General features: G+C 41.6%; 1 protein-coding gene across 1 annotated transcript in view; it reads right to left on the bottom strand.

The window, feature by feature from the left end:
- The window catches only part of CACNB4 (calcium voltage-gated channel auxiliary subunit beta 4), a 264476-nt gene extending 255445 nt beyond the window's left edge, over window positions 1-9031 (bottom strand). The window contains exons 1-2 of the mRNA XM_061135723.1: window positions 8969-9031; window positions 8394-8477 (exon numbers count right to left, since the gene is read on the bottom strand). Of these exons, the coding sequence (XP_060991706.1) occupies window positions 8394-8477; window positions 8969-9031 (147 nt within the window). The remainder of the gene's footprint in view (window positions 1-8393; window positions 8478-8968) is intronic.
- Window positions 9032-23990: the final 14959 nt, after the last annotated feature.

The following is a 23990-nucleotide window of genomic DNA, read 5'->3' as shown; positions in this document are numbered from 1 at the left end:
AATTAATGGGTGCAAGATTTGATTCCAGGGTGATGAAAATGTTCTAAAATTAGATTATGGTGATAACAGAATTCCTGAAAGATGACTTCCTTCTTTCTGTTCTACACACACACACACACACACACACACACACACACACACACACACACACACACACACACACACACAGAGGCCAAATAATTAAGCCATGACCACAAAGCACTCCAACCTTAACAGTGAAGATTTTATAATCAGCCTTTGAGTTATCCTAGCACTGGGCCACTGGAGAACGAAGTGGGACAGGATGATAAACTCATCTACATGAGTTATTATGCATTTCCATTACTGTTGGTCCTTCCTGCATGAAAGAAGAAATTGCAAAAAAAAATTTTCCCGAAGAGTTAAAAAAGAATATCATAATATTCAGACACGGTGAACAATACAAAAGATTACCATTTCTAGTAATTCTGACAACCTAGGGGAAAAAATGCAGATTCTTTTCAAGTTTGTTTACAAAATATTTCCTCTCAAAACAAAACTAATGTTCCAGCAATTTAAATTGCAGCCCTGGAGAAAGATACCTCTACCAACAGAAAAGAACATAAAATGAGAAATAAAATAGGCACACTTTGTCATCCAAATGATTACAGGGACATGATCAGAAAGATTCAGTGGGTGTCCCTCATTTTTACAGCCCCACCTAACACTTTCAGTACATAAAGCAACACGCTTTACACCATCCCTTCTGATTCAAGTAATTATCTCTGCTCTGTTTATGGATGTCATAAGGACAGAGTAAAGAAAGTAGGCAAGTTTACAGAGGCACATGTTTTTCTAGTTAAAATGAAACCGTCTTTAAGGAATTTCAAAGCACCGTCTATATTCAAGCCAGGTGTTGGTAATTCATCAGCCTTCTCATTTTCTGAATGCGGGCTGTGGAAGCACACAGCTTGTCATTACTGTTACTTGAAAGCAGTAAAACCATTCCCTTAAAATTAAATCTATAATTTAGCCTCTTCATGAATTCAGGCTTCTAGTTCTAGCCCTCCCCCTCTTCCTGCCTGAATTCACATTGTTAAATCCATGTAAAATTCCTGATGCGTAGTCTGTAGTCAAGTTCATAACTTAGACTCTTCAAGAATGAAGAGTGCTTCTTCTATGTTTTCCTGGGTCAGGAAGAAAGAGGGCATGTAATTGTGTGAAGGCAGGACCATACCCACCTCTTACATGAGGATGAGGTTTTATGGGGGTGCTTGGGGGATAACAGCCTAGCTCGTCTTATAAACTTGATGGGTTCAAATCTACAGAGGTGTTATCTAGAGAATGTGTGATTGGGGATGGTAAGGAAGTGCTCTGCACAGCTCGCAAAAGAACTACTAGTGCCATACCTGGGCTCAAACACCGTCCAGGGGCTCTGCCTACACAGATAGGGACTCCAAAGATTCTCTCTCTCACACACACACTCCTGCTGAGAAGGGTGGACAGGCAGAGAGGGTGGCGAGCACGGGATGGGGCTGCCTGTCTGGTTCCCACAAGTCTGTGGCTATTTCCGAGGGTTCAGTGAATCTGAGTGAGGTACAGGCCCAGTCACCCTGGTTCGGGCTTATGCTTCCTTCTGAGTCCAAGCCACAGAAAGGAGACCAAGAAAGGGCCAAACTGGAAGGACAATGGTGACCTTGGACAAGGTCACAGCCTAAACCAGCAAAGATGGGTCAGAACTCTATGCGCTGGGCCCAGCTGAGCCCACTGAGTCAGTAGACTCATCAGGGGCCAAGAGACTGATTTCTGCAACCAGCTCTACAACATGGTTGAACAAAACTACATTCTTTTCCACCCTGCCCTTGCCTTTCCCCTTGATGAAGGAACCGTCTCTGCCCCTTGATTCCCAGGGATGACATTGTCTAGGACAGCATGTGGAGTAATTACAAGCAGAGGGTCACAGTGAAGCCAAGGTCATTTTCAGTTTAAGTTTCCATGTAGCATCCTATAATTTTCTAGAAGTATTAAAATGTGAATCAGAATTTATGTAAGCTTCAATAAAAATCTTATCAACCCAAACTGAAGGGTAAATAGTTCTTTATTCTACAAAAATAAGATTTAGGGAACTCAGGGTGTCAAGAACAGAAACTCGGAGAAAAGCAAAGATGACTGCTTAACTGGTTAGCTGTCCAGTAATCAGATTTCTCAATCAGAAGCTTCATAAATTCGGTTCCATTTGTTCAAGCCCAAGAGCCAGAATGAAGCACTATTTGCCACAGTGGCAGAGTTCGTTTTTGCTTTATCAGGTCTCAATTTTGGAAGGTGCATTCCAGATAAAATTCACAAAGGAAAGAGGTATCAACTTTTCCTTAAAGTTCCCTGTCACTGGATTATACCGTTTAGCAAGGACGGTCTACTTACACTGCAAGGAAAAACTTCTGATTTGGCTGGTGAAAATGATTCACTAATATCTTCCATGCAGTTAAAATATAATAATGGAAAAAAAATAAAATAAAATAATGGTTGTGCCCGTCCTGGCCTGTTTTCCTCAGAGTCATCCTCTCCTTTTTCTGCTCTGCTTTCTGTCTCGGGGGGGGCCACGGCCTGCAGGTAGTTTTCCAGCCTCCTACGTCAGATGGTGTCCAGCTCAGCCAGTGAGAGACGGGGCAGGGGTGCAGTGGGGAGCAGAAGAAATTAAGAAGCCAGAGTGTTTCTTCTCATTTTCTCCACCTCAAATGGCTTCTCTGGCTGTATCCCCTCTGTGTCTCTTGCTCGTATGAACAGTACCCCAGCGGTTCCAGCATCCAGCAGGTGATTCTGGCCCCTGGGTTCCAGTGCAATGTCCTCCCTTTGTCCTTCTAGCCTGGAGGTGATAGGGGCTTGCTGATGTTCCTAACCCCTAAATTTAGCTTCTAAGCTCTTACCTCATCTGTTCAATCCTGTCTCTACTTTCAAGTCCTTTGAGTTTTGTTTTGTTTTCTGGTTAGACTGGCAACTAAAATGACTAGAAGATTAGTAAGTAAAGAAACTAACAAACCTCCGTGAACCATAAACCATGCAAACAAAAATTCCACCCCATGATAAAACTGGGAAAAACTAGAGTCTCCAGAATCTCCAGGGGTTGCTTTGCTCTTCACAGTAACCATATAAACTAGGAACATTTCTAGGATCTAAGAGGAGTAAGTCTTTTCATGTGTCCATATCCACGTGTGTTTGTGTGCCTGGCTTGATTATTCAGGGATGAAGTGTACTGTGGTGGGGAAACTAGAGAATCTGAGCTGGGGTCTCCTGTCTCTACTATCTATCGGTGTGACCTTGGTAAGGCCTTACCTCCTCGAGTCTGTGTTTCATTCATCTGAAAATGGGGAATCAAAGTACTTTCCCTCACAATCTCTTCCTGTTCTAAAATTCTGTGATTCTAAGCTTATGGATAAATTTTGCACATATGCATGACTTCAAACATATGATTATTTCATTCATCTGAAAATGGGGAATCAAAGTACTTTCCCTCACAATCTCTTCCTGTTCTAAAATTTTGTGATTCTAAGCTTATGGATAAATTTTGCACATATGCATGACTTCAAACATATGATTATTCTTAGAGCTATGCACAAAGCATATACCTTCTGTTGATGAATTTGCATTTCATCAGAGAAATGTGTCTATAACCGGAGCTCAAATTAGAACCCGAAGAATATTTTTGCCAACTTGCTTTATTATAGTATCAACTTAGTATCTGAATGTGTTTTACATATAATGTGGGTTCACTGAATCATTGTCATGATCATCTGATTAGCATATCTAAAAAAAACACAGAAGGAACCCTGCTTGAAAGTAGATTGTTCCAAAGAGGGCTGCAACCGTTCCATCTGCTCCTTTGTAAGATGACCTTGCTGCACCCCATCAAAAGAGAGTTTATTTTCCTTCCCTTTGAAACTGGCTGTTCCTTTGATTTGTTTTTACTTAGCGATTGTAACAGAAGTGAAGTCATGTAGCTTTTGATATCAACTATGAAGTCTACATGGCTACATAGCTACATAGCTACTATGGCTACATAGCTACTATGTAGCTACTATGAACTACAGGGCTACATAGCTACTATGAAGTCTACAGTTTACATAGGCTTCCCTCCTAAGTCAGTAAAGAATCTACCTGCAATGCAGGAGACCTGGGTTCGATCCCTGGGTTGGGAAATCCTCTGGAGAAGGAAAGGGCAACCCACTCCAGTATTCTTGCCTGGAGAATCCTATGGACAGAGGAGCCTGGCTACAGTCCATGGGGTCGCAAGAGTTGGACACAACTTAGTGTCTAAACTACCACCATGAAGTCTACAGCTTCAGCCTTTACTTCTTGGGATGCTCCTGCTTGGAACCCAGATACCATGTTGTGAGGAAACTCAAGCAACCACGCTAACAGGTCCAGGTGGATGGAAAGTGAACCTCTGCCAAAAACTCCACTTGAGTTCTCAGCCAGCAGCCAGCACCAACCATCAAACACACATGTAAGGATACTTCAGACCTTTCAGCCTTCTCAGTACCCAGATAACATCACACAAAGAAGTGTGTCTGCTTAGTACACAGAAAAAAAATTTTTAATGTTGTTTTTTTAAGTCACTAAATTTGGGATAACAGTTAGGAGGCAATTTCTCCCCGATTAAATAAAGAGTTTAATATTGGAGCAGAACCTCATGCCTAAAATATATCAAGATAGTCTTCCATCATTCCATCTACCCCTTCATTCTTTCAAATTAGAGAACTGTGTCTATAACCAGTGCTTCTTTTAAATATTTATTGAACACCTACTATGCTAAATGCTGAGGAGAAAATGGAGACCAAATGCAGACCTGTCCCTGCCCCAGTGGAATTTGTTATCTGGATGGGGAAACGGACATTAACAAAACATGTAATGACATGTTAAATAGTTAAATGTTAAATAAACAGTGATGGTACCATTGAGAACAAGCACAGTGTACTCTTGGTACTTGGTTAAGGAACTGACCTTATTAGGGAGATTAGAAAAGAAGTGAAAACTAAAGTTAGGTTTCAAGGCAGATTAAAAAATCAGCTAGGCAGAGAGCCTAGGAGAGCCTCCACACAGAGAATTCCACATGTGCATAGGGCCTGTGGCAGGAGGGAGACTGGTATGTTCAAGATCTGTTTCGAGAACTAAGATCGTGGCCTAGGATGAGGCTGGAAGCTGGTAGGAGCCAGGTCTTATAAGACTCTGCAGTTCTCATAAAGGCAGTCTTAAGGAGAAGTCAACAAGCCACTCTGATCAGATTTTCCTTTGAACCCCAGAGGAGAGAAAACTGGGAGTAACCCCAGAGAGAGTAACCTGGAGCACTCTGCCACACAAACTGCACGTGCTGTGACACGCGTGGTATCTCATATACTCAGCACACATGGGCATTCTGCAGATACCCTAATTCCTTGCTCCATTTCACCGTATTAATTGCATACATCTATGTCTCTGTAACTATATCAGAAAATCCTTTAGGTACAAGGGCTGTGTCTCATTCATCTTTTCATTCCTATTCCACAGTATCTAGTGCAGGGAAAGGTACATATCAAATGTTTAGTAAGTGCTTCCTAAAAATTTAAAACATGAATAAACAATCCATTCATAAACAGCCTGTCAAAGTGATCTCCTGAGAGAAAATTCTACAGCCGTTCTTGGAAAGCCATTTCAGTGATATCAACACTCTTTGGAAAGTCTAGCTAAAAAAGTATCATTCCTTTCTAATTGTAGCCAATTGTTGAGCTTCATCCTCCATGAAGACAGAACAGCCCACCACATTTCCAAAGGACAGTCTTCCTGTACACTTTGAGGATCACTACGGGGTCACCCCTAGTTCTCTCTCTTTTTTCAGTGACAAAATACTTAACCTTCTCACCTTTCCTCAAAGAAATCATTTAGTTGCTCCCTGGATTCATTCCAAAACCTCCATCCCTCCTAAACTGTGGAGGGCAGCAATCTAGCAGATCAGCAAATAAGGTCAAAGATGCCTGAGGGGTTTTGTGAGCAGTCCTCAGGGGCAGAGACAGGCTCTCTGCCTTAGTCTGTTCATTTTCAGGCCAACTCACATGTGTGCGTGTGGATGTGCATGCACATACATACATTTGTGCATATATACACATGAACACTGAGTTTTTTTACCAGCTCAAACAATAAACACTGTTCTATTTGATGAGTTTGCCAACTGTCCTCTATTCTTCACCATCAGCCCGGATTTTCCTCTCTGAGTCAATGCTTTTTTTTTTTTAATAAGTGAAAGCTTTACCCCCATATCTTTGTAGATTATATGGCAGAGAAATGAGCAGCACTTTTTTTACTGATATCTTCACTATCTTCTTCTTGTGCAAAGGCACCACACAGAATGTGAAATAGATCAAGAATTCAAAAACAGTAAATCACTGGTCATTCTACAAATAACAAGTCTCCAGTAACATTAAACAGCTGCTGGTCTTTCTTTAAACAAATTTTTTTTTTTTTTTTTTGGCATTTGGGTGAAAACTGTTCAATTTAATTTCAAAATACAGTGTTAAAGTTCCATTTGGAATCATTTTTCATTTCTTGTCAAATAAAAACTCCTCAATTATTTTATCATAGTCATTATAGAAGTCTGTATTATGACATTTAAAGAAGATCATATACAGGATGCTTACTGAGCTGTAAATGCTCATAAAAATTATGTATTATTTCTGTGCAGAAAAATTAGTAAGATTGTGTATATGTTAATAACACCATTACAACAAAATGTCCAAATTTAAATTAGATCATCTTATTAAACCAACAAATCCTAGCCTAGTTTCAGAAAGACTTAAGAAATATATTTGTTCCCAAAATCTACAACAGTTTAAATTACTCTCCAAATTATTCAGCATGAATACTTTTTACATTTTTAAACCGACACACACCAGCACACTTAACAAGAACTTATACATGCCTTATCTCAGTTATTATTTACCTTGAGGAAAGAATAAGATTAATATATTATAAAAAATATTGATTGTGCTTGGAAGAATAAAACATTACTGAAGTGATGGTATAGATAAACTGAAAAGTGTCAGTCAAATCTCTCATGGAACACACTGCTGTATAATTAGTATTTCTAAGAATCTATAGTAAGAAAACTACCAAAAATAGGCATCTACAAAACAAACATAAACAAGATCTCAGTCACATAAGTCAATTTTTGTAAAAGATGAAGAATGTGTTTGCTTTATTAAATATGTAAATAATCTAAACACTGCAAAAAGGATAGAATACACTTTTTGAATTCAGAATCCAAAATATATTTACTTTAATAATGCACACACTTAGTACTCACTGAATGAAACAGTAGTTGCAGTAATTTCTGTTCCTGAAGAAAATGAATGCCTGTGTAATAAATATTATGTAAATATGCTTTATGGACTTTTTAGGAGAGGTCTGAGTCCAATTTTGAGTCTAATGCCCATTCCTCAGGGGTAATCTGTTTAAATTGAGGATAATCACTAAAGAAAGATAATGCAGCTGCCATCATAGGTTAAAAACACAGGACACGATGATCTGAGTTACCTAGAGGGAAAAGAATTCCCCAAGGTCATTGCAGCAGCCCGCAGAGGGGCCTTGGTGCGATGACCAGGGTCCTCCCAGGGTACCCTGAACTCACACACCTCGATAGCTTCTCTTCCAAAGAGAAATCAAGGTGATTCCTTTTTGCATGATCTCTCTAGCACCCAGCAGCTATGAAGGAGTGGTTTCTCTGTAGCCCGTGGACAGTAAGAAATTAAGGACCAATTTCCTGTGTCAAGGTAAAAGGCACTTCGGCATTCGGTGGAACCAGTGATCTTTATCACACTCAACGCGCGCTAGAACCACGCAGAAGAGAACCATCACTAAGAAAACAAGCAGTAAGTGTAGCAGTACCCAGACCCCAGAAACTGGGTGCAGATCCTCGCTTCCTTGGATTTAAACAGACCCGGCAGTCTTTCCCTAACCGAGCGAACCAAAGAATAGGTCCCAAAGCGAGACCAAACTTTCTGCTCCAAGTGTCTTTCCTTTTGACCAGAGCTCGGAGATGACAAACCAGAGTATTCAAAATAGGGCAAAACAGAAGAGCGTCTAACAGCCGAATCAAAGCAGTTGTCCGGCGCCCGGGGCTGTGGTCAAGTCAAGTCACACGACTTAAAAACGTTTCCTCGCGCATCGAAGGTGCAAAAAGAAATACTTACAGTCTTAAATTCAACTAGGTCCCAGCCGGCTCGCGTCCACACGTACTAACTTCCCGGGACCCTAAGACTCGGGAACCGGGACGGAAGGAGGAGGACCAGCTGCAGGGCACGCCGGGGGAGCGAAGGGGCGCGCGGGGACCCCGCCCGCCGCGCCCGCACGAGGAGGCTGCGCTCAGCTCCGGGACACCACCCCCACCGCCCCCCGCGCCCGCCTCCTACCTGTCTGAGGATGAAGCTGGTCGAAGTGGTGCTGCCATCGGATCTTTTCAACCTGCTCCTCCGGGTCGTGGTGCCTCGGGCCACCTGCACTCGACACACCGGGTCGGAGAGAAGCGCATGAGGACGCGGCAGTGGGCAGCCAGGCGACCACCCCGGGCTAGAGTCCGCCTCGGGACCAGCTCCCCGGGGGTTCCCCAGAGCCCGCACCCAAGTCTCCTCCACGGTCCCCCCATACAGCCTCCACCCCACCCACCCACTCAAGCCTCGACGGCTGAAAAGATGCCCGGGAAGAGCCGCCCGCGAGCACCCACCACATCCATTAACAAAGACTCTCAGGGTGCGGGGTCCGAGTCCCCGGCGGCATGGGCTGGGGAAGGCTGCGGACTCTGGAGCGGGAGCGCAGACACCGGACGAGGTGAGAAGGAGCAGAAGGAGGAGGAGGAGAAAGAAGAGGGGCGGGAGGAGAGAGGGACGCCGCGCAGGGGTGGGGGAGCGGGGCCGCTGACTCCCAGGACCCGGGGCCCCGCTCGCCCGGCGCAAAGGCGGGGCGGGGAGGGGGAGGAGGGGGGCGGTACCTGCGAGGCTGGGGAGTGCGGCCGGTCCGCGCTCCGGTTCTTGGCAGAGGAGGAGGAGGACATGGTTCACAGCCGCATGGCCCGCCCGTGCGCGGCGGGCGGAGGACGGCGGGGCCCCCCGGACGCTTGCACGCGGGAGGCGGGGGAGGGCGGCAGGACTTCCCCACCCGCTTCGGGACCCGCGCCGGCTCCTGCTAGCGCGGCGACACCTTAAAGGGATCCAGGCGCTCACCCCCGCGCCCGCAGCGGACCTCCGGGCAGCGGCCCCCGCCGGCGGAGGTCCCGCGGAGGGGGGTTTGTCGGGATCTCGCCGACCCAAGCCGATGGAGAGACGCGCTCTCCCACCTAGCGAGCGCCTTACATCAGAGCTTTCCAGTGGAGGAAGGGAGAGGGGGAACCTGGGAGGGGGGTGGGAGGATGAAAATAGTCTGCACAGTTTAAAATGAGACAAAGGTGGAACGGTTCATGAATCAGGACTCGGGGAAGGACACTGGTGCAGTGTAGCGGGGAGTGAGAAAAGCCGACCCGGCGTGTGTGTGTGTGTGTGTGTGTGTGTGTGTGTGTGTGTGTGCGCGCGCGCGCGCGGGTGTTTGCTGCACTGGAATTTTAAAAGGGCAAGAGCAGAACGTTTCTTCGGCGACTTCACCCATCTGCCCACTGGGGTAAGGCATGGGGTTCTGTGGTTTGGCTTTTGTCCGTGTCTTTGTATTGTTCTGTGAACTCTAGCTTCAGAACCGCCAGCCGTGCACACCCGGCAGCCCCGGGGGATTCTGCCAACCTGAGTCTGACGGGGGTGCAGCCCCGCAGCAAACCGGCGTGTCCTAAGGAGTTTTGAAGGTCACGTAGACGTGCTGAAAAGCAAGAGTTGGCCACGTGCCTCCCCTTTCTAGGCGGATATCAGTTTTCAAGGGAGAAAACTCATCTTTGAAATCATATATCTTTGGCGTTGTTGCAACCCTAAATTTCCTCCTGCAAAAACATACTAGAGATTAACTGGGGAACAAATAAAAGCGAATTGTGGGGAGGAGGACTTTGAAGTAACAAGAAGGAAGAGAAACATGCGAATTCGAAAATACAGAGACCCTGTTTAATTGTAAATAGTTACCGCAAGAGAAATCCATGAATAACATTTGGGTGGTATCTTAAATTACGACATCAGCCCCTATCACCTTGGGTTCTAGTATTTTTTGAGGGAAACAGCATGTCTCTTTTAACAATTGGTTGGCCTTATTGAGGTCCTTATAATGATTTACCATACACCAGACACTTTCTTTCCATTCCCACCCCCTTCACTTAATCCAGACCTTCAAGTCTTTGTAAGAGTATTATAACTAGTCTCCTTGCCTCCGGCCTTCCTCTGCACATACACGTGCACACACTCATACCCACCCACTTCATTCTGTCTACACACTACAGGCAAAACCATTTTTCTAAAATCTCTTAACTCTTTTCTAAAAAGCACTGTTGACTTTTTAAAAAATGTACAATGTGAATTACATGCTGTGTTATTTGGGGCAAAATGAGGACTGCGTCCTGGGAAATGGTGCCTCAGGTAGCTCTGAGAGACTGCTCCAAAGAGGCAGGGGTGAAGGTCAGTATACACCTGATTCTGGCAAAGGGGGAAATACATACAATCAAGCACATGTACAGAATGTTTCTGCTAGTCTCATGAAGCTTTTTGCCAGTGTTGAGAAACAATCATCGCCATGAAGGATTTTAGTGCTTTTCTAGATATGAGGAGACAGAAGAATTGGACCTATAAAATGAGATCCTCAAAATACCTATCTGAAGATCCTGCCAGTTCCCCCACCCCACCCCAAGCACAGAGTGCCTCATTTCTGAGCTCCACCCTAAACTCCTTTCAGAGGCTGTTGAAGGTCAGCAGCACATGCTTTAGTCCTTATAGAGGTAGACGGCAAGTGTCAGTTTGTTTGATGGCGCTCATTGCTCTCAGCAGCCCCCAAGACAGAGTCCAAACTTCTTGGTCCAACAACCAATCTCCTGCTTTTTGGTCACTACCACTTTTCTCCAGCTTGATCACTGAACAGCAAGCAGACAGGTCTACTCATTGCTCAAACACACCAAATACAATCCCTCTTCAGCACCTCTGCCTGGAATGTGTCCTGCCCCCAATCCCACCCGCCTGAATCCTACCCTTCTTCCAAGCCTGGTTCAGCACACTCTCCTTCCACAGAAATCTTCCCTGACCATGCCCTGAAAAACTGGAGCATTTATTCTCTGGGCACTTAGTGCAGGCAGCCTTGGTTTACGTGTTCTCTTTTTGTGAAAATCTAATTCCTAAAATAGATTTTTAGCTTTTTATCTTCCATTCTTACATCTCACATGTTATATTAATAGATATTCCATAAAGTATATGGATAATTGTATGTCTGCCAATGCAGAACCCCTTGCTTTAGTTGCCATCAACTCAATCCATTTTTAGTTCTCAGCCATTTTCATAGTTGATACTTAATCAATACTTACAGAGTGAATTATTATGTGGGCACTGGGATTTGAGTTTTCTGGCTTTCTATTGCCTACAGTCTTATGACTTTGAGTTATCAAAAAAGAATCTACAGTGGCATGACTTTGAAGAGTTCTCTGTACCTACCTCACAGCAAAACTGGTGAAAATAGTTTCTAAAAAATTCTTTAATCTCTGTAAATGGTCCTAAGGGTATGCAGCCACTGAACAAACATTCATTCAGGAAAATTTACTAAAACTCAGTAAAAAAAAAAAGTGAGCTTGTGGTATTTGAACCAAGACTTGTTCTCCCCACCCTCACCCCCTACCACCTTCATCTGATTCAGCAAGAGGGAAACTCTGGCTATCTGATGCAGCTGGGAATATAGGGCTCCCTCTCCCTTCAGCTCCCAGTTGGAGGGTTATTTTCCTGGGAGGGACAGGACATTTATCATCCTGCAGCAGCCACCTGTTGCTAAGGCTAAGTTCCCCTCAAATACAGCAGAGGTGGGGGCTCCTATCTTTAGCCCAGCCCCCGCTTGTGGGATGGGGGTTCTGCCTGGGACACAGTGCCACAGAGAATATGAGGCCCCAACTGCTCCTGGAGAGACAAGCCAGGAGACCCAGGCTTGCTGCCCCTCACTACCAAGCGCTCAACTCCTAATGTGAAAATGTCACACAGAGAACGTCATTGTCCCTGCCCCCAGAACTGGAAATCAAAGAATGAAGTTGGGCCCCACTTTGCACCACATACAAAAATTAACTCCAAATGGACCAAAGATTTAAATGAAGAGTTCTTACATAAAAGTGTAAAACCAAAAAAAAAAGAAAAACTAAAAAAAAAAAAGTGTGAAACTATTAGGAGGAAACATAAGGGTAACTCTTCACGATCTTGGATTTGGCAATTGATTTTTAGATATGTCACCAGGAGCGCAAGCAACAAAAGAAAGAAAGTAAATTTGAACTTCAAAATTAAAAATGTCTGAACTTCTTAAATTTGGGGGCACTGTCAAGAACATGAAAAGGGCACTATCAAGAAAGTGAAAAGACAACAGAATATGGGAAAATATTTGTAAATCATTTATCTGATAAGGGACTTGTATCATATGTGTGTGTATATATATAAATATATATAATTTATATATATGTGTGTATATATATAAATATATATAATTTATATATGTGTATTTATATATGTATTTATGTGTGTATTGTGTGTGTGTATATATATACATATATATAAAAACACACATATATATATAAAACTCTTACATATATATGTATATAAAACACACACACACACACACACATATATATATATATATATATAAAAAACTCTTACAGCTCAGTAATAAAGAGACAAATGACCCAATTTTAACATAGGAAAAGGATCTGAATAGACCTTTCTCCAAAGAAGATATACAAATGGCCAATAAGCTCATGAAACAATGATTGATGTTTTTAGTCATCAGGAGAATGCAAATTGAAACCATGAAATACCACTATACTATCCACTAGATAACTATAATGAAAACCTCAGATAATAATTATTGGCAAAGATATAGAGAAATTGGAAATCATAAATTCCCACTGCTGGTGGGAATGTAAAATGGTGCAGCTCCTTTGGAAACCAGTCTGGCATCTACTCATGTGTTTAAACAAAGTTACAAAATGAGCCAGCAGTTCCACTCCTGAGTATATACCCAAGATAAACAAAAACATATATTTGTACAAAAACTCATACAAGAAAGCTCAAAGAAGCATTACTCATAATAGCCAAAAAAGTGGAAATGCCCCCAAATGTCCACCAGCTGAGGAATAAACAAAAGAAATTGTGGCATCTCTATATGATGGAATATTATTTGGCAATAAGAAGGAACTAAGTGTTGATACAAGCTACAGTATGGACGAGCCTTGAAAATATTAAGCTAAGTGAAAGAAATAAGTCACAGAAGGTCATATATTATTCCATTTACATGAAATGTCCCAAATAAATAAATCTATAGAGACTGAAAACAGATTAGTGGTTGCTTAGGCCGGGGGAGGTTGGGGGGGATATTGAAGTGACAGTTAAGTCTACAGGGCTTCTTTTTGAGGCAAAGAAAATGTTAGTACAGATACTGAAAAGCACTGAATTGTACGCTTTTTCATGTTTTATTATTTATTTTTGCACTGGGTCTTCGCGGCCGCACTCAGGCTTTCTTTAGTTGTGGTGAGTGGAGGAGGCTGCTCTTCAGTTGTGGTATGTGGGCTTCTCACTGCGGTAGCTTCTCTTGTTGTGGAGCGTGGGCTCTAGAGCACTGGCTTAGCAGTCGTGGGGTTCAGTCAGGGCTTAGCTGCTCCACACAATGTGGGGTCTTCCCAGACCAGGGATCAAACCCACATGCATTGACAGGTAGATTCTTAACCACTGGACCACCCCAGAAGCCCTTGAATTGTACATTTTAAATAGATGAATGGTATGGTATGTGAACTATCTCAAAGCCTCTACTTTGAAAAATTCTTCAGACTTTATAAAAAGCAAACTCAAAACAGATCATAGATCTAAGTACAAAACTTTAAAACTTCTAGGAGAAAAAATAGGAGAAAATCTACATGACTTTGGGTTTGGTGATGAAGTTTTGGATACACTACTACTAAAAATGTGATCCAAGAAAGTAAAAATTGACATGTTTGGCTTTATTAAAATTAAAAACTAGTGCTATGTGAAAGACTCTGTTAAGAGAATGAAATGACAAGTCACAGACTGGCAGAATACATTTGCAAGATACAAATCTGATAAGGAACTTGTAAACAAAATATACAAACAACTCTCAAAACTCAACAATAAGAAAACTAACAACTCAATTAATAAATGGACAAAAGATTTGAATGGACACCTTACCAAATATAGTAGCAAATAAGCATATGAAAAGGTACCCAACATCGTTTGTCAATGGGAAATACAAATTAAAATGACAGTACAGTACCAACACACACCAATCAGAATGACTTAAAAACAATTTTAATTGACAATAGCAATTTTTAGTGAGGATTAGAAGCAACAGGAATTCTTATTCGTTGATGATGGGAATGCTAAATGGTACAATCACTATGGAAGATAGTTTGTCAGTTTGTTAATAAGTTAAACACACCAACAGTCCAGCAGTTGTGGTCCTAGGTATTTACACAACTGACTTGAAAGCTTAGGTGCACACGAAAAAACCAGCATGCAAATATAGGTAGCAGTTTTATTCATAATCAACCCAAGCTTGGAGCAATCAAGATGTCCTTCAATAGACAAATGTATCTTTAAAATATAGTCAATCATACAATGGAATATTATTCAGTGATTTTGAAAAAACCCTAAATGCATCTTGTTTAATGAAAGAAGCCAATCTGAGGCTACATTTGTAGCTACATAAATGATTACGTGAGTGCTAAGTTGCTTCAGTCAGGTCCAACTCTTTGCACCCCTATGGACTATAGTCCACCAGGCTGTTCTGTCCATGGGATTCTCCAGGCAAGAATACTGGAGTGGGTTGCCATGCCCACCTCCAGGGGATCTTCCCAACCCAGGGATCGAACCTGTGTCTCTTACATATTCTACATTGGCAGGTGGGTTCTTTACCACTAGTGCCACCTGGAAAGCCCACACAAATGATTACATTTATATGCAATTTTAGAAAAAGTCAAGCTAAACAACAGATCAGTAGAAAGGAGGAGGGTTGAATAGATGAAGCACAGGAATTTTTTAGGATGCTGAAACTACTCTGTAGGATACTGTAATGGTGGGTATTTGACTCTAAGCATCTGTCAAAACCTAGAGAACTTTACAGCACAAAGAGTGAACCTTAATGTGTGCAAATTAAAAAAATCATTTAGAAATTTTGGACAGTCCCAAGATGGGAGGCAGAATGTGACAAAAGAATACTATTATTATGACAGCAAACCATGAAACAACTTCACTGAAGGACATGGGGGGAAAGGTGCTAGTCTAAGTAATGTTTGAAATGAGTGGAGTCTATAAGACTAAGGCAAAAGGAACTGTGCAAAAGCAGTACTGTACTGCACTTGACAAAGTTGTTCCCTGAGGAGGATGGGTTAACAATTCTGAAGTCCCTACACATATAAACTGAAATGGAACAATTAGGTAAATGGATGGCAGGTGTTGGGAGCCAGGTTTTCTCCTGTTGGAGTGGAAGGTTACAGATGAGCAAGGGGAGATGTCTAGGATGATCTGTGTGGTAATGGATTAGGGTCAGAGACACAGGTGTGAACTCAAGTGTAGCTTAGTGTAAATTCAGAGGGTTCCATATAGAAATATGCAAAGATATGCATGGGTTAGCATATACACACTTATTTTCCTGTCCTCAGTTGAGGGCCTAGAAATGACTGCATCTCAGTAGCAACAAATGCATCTAGAATTCAGGTCTTGGTTTCTAATACTATCCTCTAATAAAAGGGCTCCTTGAAGAAATGGCTGACTCTAGGAGTGGGGCAGGAAGTATGTAAGATAAGTCTGGAGCATTATCATGTCAGAAAGTAAAGAAGTGCTAAAAAAAAAAAAAAAAAAAAAGTGACTGGGTATATATATCAAAGGGGCACAGGAGCAAACTGAAAGAGCTGTCAAAGGCCAAAGTTGGAACAATTTGAGCAATAAAACAAAGTAGTATTGGAATATATCCTAATGTATAAAATAAATGTCTATGAGCTCATAGTGATAAAAATAAATGACTGAATAAATAAATGGAAGAGAAGAGACAATCTCCCATGAGGAAGAATTCCAAATAATCTATTAGAAATGCCATAGCTACCACTCCTTCTGTGTGCACTGCACAGTGATCTTCCAAAGAGGGCAACTTGGCCAGGAGCAGTGGAGAAAGGTAAGCAACACTACTTCAGCCAGGTCTTTAGGATCAGCAATCGCCTGACCAGGAGGACGATACATACCCTTGATGTCACAGGAGGGCAGAGGCACTTTCCTTTTAGGGCCTTCTCTCAAACCCACAAGCCCAGTCTAATCATGAGAAAGACACTGTGCAAATCTCAATTGAGGGAGGTTCTATAAAACACATGACTTAGAACTTCTCAAAACTGTCAAGTAAAGTCCAAGAAACTGTCACAGCCAAAAGAAGCCTGAGGGGATGTGATGACTAAATGGCATGTTGAATCCTGGATGGGATCCAAGGACAGAAAAAGGACATGAGGCAAAAGCTAAGAAAGTCAGAATCAAATATAGACTTAAGTTAATAACAATGTATCAAAATGGGTTTTAGTGGTAACAGATGTACTACAGTAAGGTAAGATGTTTATAATAGGGGAAACAACATTTAGAACTCTTTGTATTATCTTCACAACTTTTCTGTAAATCTAAAATGATCCCAAGATTAAAAAAATTTTTTTAAGTCTAAAATGTTGTAGCTGGAAGGGAACTTAGTAACCATTTAGAACAAACCCCAGTTTTAGCTAATTAGGAATCTGATCTCAAGAGAATGACTTACTTAAGAGCAATTGACCACTTTTATACTCTGTCTTCCTTCCTAAAACATTGAATGCTGCTGAATCACTTTGTCAGCTGCAAATACTCTTAAAACTTTATTCTGTCACTTAAATACATTTTGCAAACTGTTTCCTACAGTCAAAATTCTGTCTGAAGTACTGTTGAAAAAAGACATGATTTACAGAGCCCACAGAGCTCAGAATCGTAAGATGGCAGTAATTTCACGTTTAAAAATAAAGTCACAACACATTTTGTCTAGGGTCCATGCATCTACAAAAATATTATTTGTATTTTTAAGCTCAGAGTATACAGAAATCCTAACAGTAGCACATGTACTCAATTGCATTCATAGGTTTGTGTAATTAAACTTTCACCTTTATATCATGATAATCCCACTGTAAATGTCTGAGTTTTTGTCTCAGGAGGATCTACTTTGTCTTGTTCTAAAGAATTTATCCAGAGTTACCTCTTCTCCTCCACCTCTCCCCTAATACTCTGGTTCAAACTTTGAAAATCTGTTTCAAAGTCACATAAGGCCATGGACTTCAGGATATTCAAGATTGTTATAGATTCAAAAATTGGAAAAAGTCTACTTTCTTAACCCTAAAACGCTTATATGCTATAAAACCCAGTGAAAATATTGTTTTCTGGATACAATTTTAAAGAGTACAAATGATGCAGATGGTAATGGAAGTAAATTTTTAGATTTAAGTTTGAAGTATAAATACTGTGAAGATGACTCACACACCTTGTGTGTGCACAGTTGCCGTCATGTCCGACTCTTTGCGACCACATGGACTGTAGCCTACCATGCTCCTCCGTCCATGGGATTTTCCAGGCAACAGTACTGGAGTGGGTTGCCATTTCCTTGTCCAGGGGATCTTCCTGACCCAGGGATCGCATTGTACGCAGACACTTTTACCGTCTGAGCCACCAGGGAAGTCATTGAGATGCTAACTATTAGCTAATTTAAATTTTTTACTTTTTTTTTTTTAACCAGTCCTATTTGTCATCTTTGCTTTAGTAACAAACTTACTTATTTATTCACCTTTAGCTGCGCTAGGTCTTTGTTGCTGTGCATGGCCTTTCTCTAGTTGCAGTGAGTGGGGGCTGATCTTTGTTGTGGAGCTCAGGCTCTAGGTGCAGTGGTTTCAGTAGTTGTGGCTCATTGGCTCCAGACTGCAGGCTCAGTAGTTGTGGTGCCTGGGCTTAGTTGCTTCAAAGGTGTGTGGAATCCTCCCAGACTAGGGATTGCACCTGTGTCTCCTGCATTGACTGGCAGATTGCTAACCACTGGACCAACAGGGAAGTCCCAAATCTTAGTGGATTACAATACCATGGATCCCACGTTTCTGGTTCAGCCGATCGCTTGTCTCCGCTTGTCTTCCTATTCCCAGGTCCAGGCTAAAGAAGCAGCCCCAATCTGAGATGTACTCGCTCTGAAAAGAGTAGAAACCAGAGGGCTACAGGACTTTTGAGATGCCTCTTTAAGCTTCTGCTTAGATGTGGGCATTTGTTGCACCTGCTCACATCCCATTGGCTAATTAATACACAACATGCAACCATTGCAAAAATCACTGCATGGAAACATACTCCTCCAGAAGTCAAGAGCATGGGCAGATATGTACAAGCCTCTTCCAGAAAAGGAGGAAAGCAAAAACCTACAAACAACAATACAGCCCTCCACCTGAAGGATAACTTATTGAACTTGGCTTATAAAATAGTTATAAAATGTGACCACCTCTGTCCATCATCTTCATTGTGCCATTTTTTGGTGGTTGTCATGCTGCTTCTGCTTAGTCACTTCAGTTGTGTCCGACTCTACAGACTGCAGCCTGCCAGGCTCCTCTCTCCATGGGATTTTCCAAGTGAGAATACCGAAGTGGGTTGCCATGCCCTCTTCCAGGGCATCTTCCCAACCCAGGGATTGAATTCAGGTCTCCTGCATTGAAGGCAGATTCGTTACCTACCACTGAGCCACCAGGGAATACTGTTATTTCTTTCTATAGTGTTGAAAGGAAGTATTCTAAAAGTTCAGGTTAAGGTGCTGAATGATGTTAATTAAATTCCAAATAATATTCAAATACTAGTTTTCCTACTTTTCTGTCCCCAGTAAAGAACACAGGCTTATAGAGATTCAAAGCTGTCAGAGAACTCAAATGAATCTATTCATGTACCAGTGGTTCACAACCAGTATAAACATGTAAGCATGGGACATGGAAGTGGAATATCCAGTGTTGTCAGAACCGTTACACAGAATTTTTTTCCTTAACCTCCACATCCTCATGCTGCATCTCTTGCTAATGTTGCCTGCTCAAATTATCTATAACCTTTCTTTCTAGAAATACTTGGCTGCGTGGGGTGTTGGTCGCCCTTGCTTTTCCTAGCTGTGCAGTGCAGACTTCTCTCTAGTTGTGCACATGGGCGCAGGAGTCGCAGCTCATGGGCTTAGTTGTCTCACAGCATGTGAGATCCTAGTTCCCAGGCTAGGGGTTGAATTCACCTCCCCTGCATTGGAAGGTGGATGCCTAACCATTCAGCCACCAGGGAAATCCCGACCACGATCTTTCCATCTTCTAGGTGACTCCTTTATTTATTGTTCTGCATAACCACTCACTCCTTCTCCAGCCCAGGGCAAGGTCTGTGATGTATTGTTACCTATGGAGTCATGAAGAAATATTCACTGGGCTTCTGCTCTGCTGCCACCCCTGGGCTCAAAGTAGAGAAATGAACATGCTGTCCTGGAAGGCATCCATGAGTATTATTTGCTGAGCACTGGAGACACGAAGACTTTTTAAGAGCTACTGACCATATTGACAATGACAGGGCCCTTTGTCTCTTGATAGTTAAAATGGAATAGTCCCTGGATTCTAAGATAACTTGGAGTTTAAGATGCATCACTGGTAGAATAGCTTTAAGGGAAGAAAATTAAGTCCTGCAATACATGCCCATCCACTGTAAAATAAAATACATGTTAAAGTGGAATGATTACGATAAACAAGGATTAAAAAAAAAAAGATGAAGAAAACTCATAGTTTTTGAATGCCAGGCACTGTGAGGTGCTATGCAGCTCTCTGCTAAATCAATTTTTATTCTTCATTCCAAAAATATTTTATATGCCTCTGCTAGGCCCTGTGAATATACCAATGAGTAAAACAGAACTCCAAGTTCTGAAAGATTTTGTAGATCTAGTGAAGGTAAGAATATTTTCAGATACAAATAGCAAAGCCCTACTAACAGTAACCTAGACAAATAGGGGTAATGACAGATTCCCTCCCCCTCCACAAGAAGTCCAGAGGAAGATAGTTTAGAACTGGTGTATCTCTCAAAGGTGCAAACAAAAAATTAGGCATCTTTAACCTTTTCTGAGCCATCATAACTTTATTCCTCATGGTCACAATATGGTTGCTTTATCTCTTGACACTGCATCTGCCTTCTAAGCCAGAAGGGGGAAGAGCCAAAAGCCTTTTCTTTTAAAATTTCTTTCATCCTAGAAAGCTCTCCCAAGGAACTCTGACCGATATTTCATTGACTAAAGCCTATGTCATTGGGTCACCCATGGCTACAAAGGAATCTGGGAAGGCAAACATTATTACCTTGTTTGCTGATTTCCATATGGAGGAATATTAATAAGATGGTTGGAAATTGATGTTGAATGTGTCAAGCTGTAGTATCTGACCTAAAGACAGATCCGTATCACACACAGATCATTCCAATGCAATGTGTCAGCTACTATTACAGAGTTACAAGATGCTACCTACAGAAGTGCAGCAAGGTCTAGGAGCCAGAATCAGAATAAGAATTTGGGCTGACACAAAGACAATTTATTAGGTGATCAAAAGTGTTTCAGGCAGAGAAAATCAACAGGGCCGAACACAGGCGTGCACATGCACACACACAAAAGCACTATTAGCACCTGAGGAATTTTGAGCTAATGTTGAAATCTAGCATGTATGTGAGAAAGTGGAAGACGTTAGAAGGGCTGCCAAGGGTGAGGTCATAAAGACCCTAACTAGTACATGACTCCTAAGTTGGTCCCTTACTGAGTATGTGACAGGACTCCAAGCTCAGGTTGGATGATTTTTTTCTCAGCAGCTTTGGTCCTTGGAGAAACCAACCTGTATGTGTGGATGCTGGGCCCCAGATTTCAACTCAGAACTAGTTCTCCTACTTCCAATCAATCTCAGTTAGCTGTCACCTGCTTTCTTCCTCAAAGCAATTCCTTGAATTTCACTCTTTTCTATTCAGAAAACACAGGGCACTGTCAGGATCTCAGAGCCAGTTTCTTTGTATCAAGATCTGGTCTCATCATCCCTGCTGTGTGACTGAGCTAACTACCAGAAGGTACACGTTAAACAGATCCAGTCACTTGTATGCTGCTCTTTACATGAGCACTCCCACATCTGAAGGCAATTTACCCCATGTGAGCCCTCTGGGACCTCAGTGACTTGTGGGAAAGTAAGTTGTTATAAGATACTAGCTGACAGCCTGAATATACAAATCACTCCTAGGTAACCGTCACACCAGTGTAGTGGGGAAAAGGCACAGGCCTGGGCCTCAGACAGATCAGGTCATAATTGCAACTTTTGCCACTTAACTGTGACCTTCACAAGGTGACCTCTTTGCCTACCTAACAAGTGATAGGAGAATTCGATGAGAATGTATACGAGAAGTTTTTCATCAAGTCAAAGTGCAATTTCTGATTTTATACAACCAGTTATTGCATGGCAAAGCCACAAGCACAACGCAACCTTGGAAATCCAGTTCTTAGCATCCCCAGCATATAGTACCTATGTTATTATATGAATTAACTAATGAACGTTAATAAACCTGTAATTTCTTCATCTGTTTCAAAATAGAAATGACAGGAGCAACTTAAAACTTTAATCCCCATCTCTATAGACTTCCAGGGTCTTCTTGGTCTCTCCTGAGGAGGTTAAAAAAAGTCCCAGTTTTAATGATCAAGTCAGATGTAACTATGCTACTTTTAGCCTTTATTGAGTAAAAACTATGGTATACTTATATTAAAGAATCTTAACAAGAGCTTATTTGACCACTAGGCAGCAACAGAGCAATGAGTCTATTTACCAGGCAAATAGTAATACCAGGTTGTAAACACACGTCTACGGCTCTGTCTGTGTGTCAGGTACTACAGAATGGCTCACTCATTCATTCCCAATCATCTCCTCTCCTGCCTTCTCCATATAGAGGCTGAAAGCAAAATACTCACTTTCCCCAGACTCACTTGCTTTTAAGGGCAGCCTCTTGACATAGTACTGACCAGACATGTAGGTGAAAATCTCTGGGGAAGGGTTTCCTAGGAAAAAAATGCTAAAACCTACTTCAGTCTTGGGTTCTAGGTCCCATTTTAAAAATTTAGACAATGTACTTTTCACAATGCTTGTCTGAAGTTACTTGGAAGAAAAAAAAAAAAAAACTTACATGACAGCTAAAGGCAAATCTCTACATTGATACCCAACATATATGTTCATGGGCTAATCTGTTGACCACTGGGAACGATATCCTGACAAGGTAGCACTACAGAAGTGACCAGATGAGGACAAGGCTATCACCTCTTAGAACTGCAAATTATACAGCCATGCAGTTGATGCACTGCAGCTACAGGACTTGGGTTCTAGAACTGACTACCATTAGCGTATGCTATAGCAGTGTCAAAAAGTAGCTGGTGAAAGAACTGTCTCTTCAACAAATGGTGTTGGGAAAACTGGATGCCTATATGCAAACGAAAGAAGCTGGAGTCCTACCTCACACTATGCACAAAAATTAAATCAAAATGGATCAATGACCTACTTTCAAGAGCTAAAACCATAAAACACTTAGGACAGGAGAAAATCTTCATGACCTTGGATTTAGTAATGAACTCTTAGATATGATATCAAAAGCACAAGCAACAAAAGAAATTGTAAATAAAATGGACTCCATCAAAATTAAAAACTTTCGTGCATCAAAAAACATCATCAAGAAAATAAAAAAGACAACCTACAGAATGGAAGAAACTAGATCCAAGTCATGTGTCTAGTATCCATAATATACCAAGAACTCTTACAGCTCAATGACAAACAGTCCAATTTAAAAAATGAGCAGAAGGCTCACAGATATTTTTCCAATAAAGATACACAGTGGCCAAGCACATGAAAAGATGCTCAGTACCGACCCATTAGGGAAACACAAATAGAAACCACAGTGAGGCACCACTTCACATCCATCAGAATGACTATAATTTTTCAAAATAGGAAATAAGCATTGGTGAGAATGTAGAGAAATCAGAACCCTCAAGCATTGCTGGTGGCAGCATGAAAGTTTGGCAGTTCCTCAGAATATTAAATATAAATACCATATGACCCAGTAGTTACACCCTTATATATAGATACAAAAGAACTGGAAATTGGTATTCAAATAACATGTACACACACATTCATAACAGCACTATTCACAACAGCAAAAAGGTGGAAACAGCCCAAGTACCTATCAACAGATGAATGGATAAATAAACCTATGGTACATGAACCTCATTTACTATGTTATATGTGCAGATGTACCTCGACAACTTTAGGCTAAGTGGAAAAAAAAGACACAAAGACTAATTTGGGGAGGTGTAAATGCTGCTAAAATGCCACTGTTCATTTCAAAATGGCTAATTTTATGTTACATGATTTCACCTCCATTTTTTTAAAGATAGCAGGCTCCCTAGACTACATATAATTAGTAGAGGTCGTTGACCTGCTGTGAAAGTATTGGAAAGTCTTTCCTTTGTTTTATGATATAAAATAAGAACAATTCCATTCTTCAGTAGCCTTTCTGGAGAATACTTGGTTTTCTGGTTTCTTCTTCTGTCCCTCTGCTTGCCTTGAACATTTCTCCTTTTGTTCAATACCCACTAGAAGAGCGAATAATAACTGCATAAGCTCTGGCAGAAAGAAATCAATTAATGAAATGCAGATTTTTTTAACCACTAAAAATGGGATTATCAGGGGTCTTAGCTTCATTTATCCATACAATTTCATTATAGTTTGAAAAAGATAATAAAAGTCTAGCAGCTGGACTTGTCTCAGAACT

This window comes from Dama dama, chromosome 33, assembly GCF_033118175.1.
Source record: "Dama dama isolate Ldn47 chromosome 33, ASM3311817v1, whole genome shotgun sequence".
Classification (NCBI taxonomy): Eukaryota; Metazoa; Chordata; class Mammalia; order Artiodactyla; family Cervidae; genus Dama; species Dama dama.
Note: the sequence above shows the minus strand (reverse complement) of the source record. Positions and strands in the feature narration are given on the sequence as shown.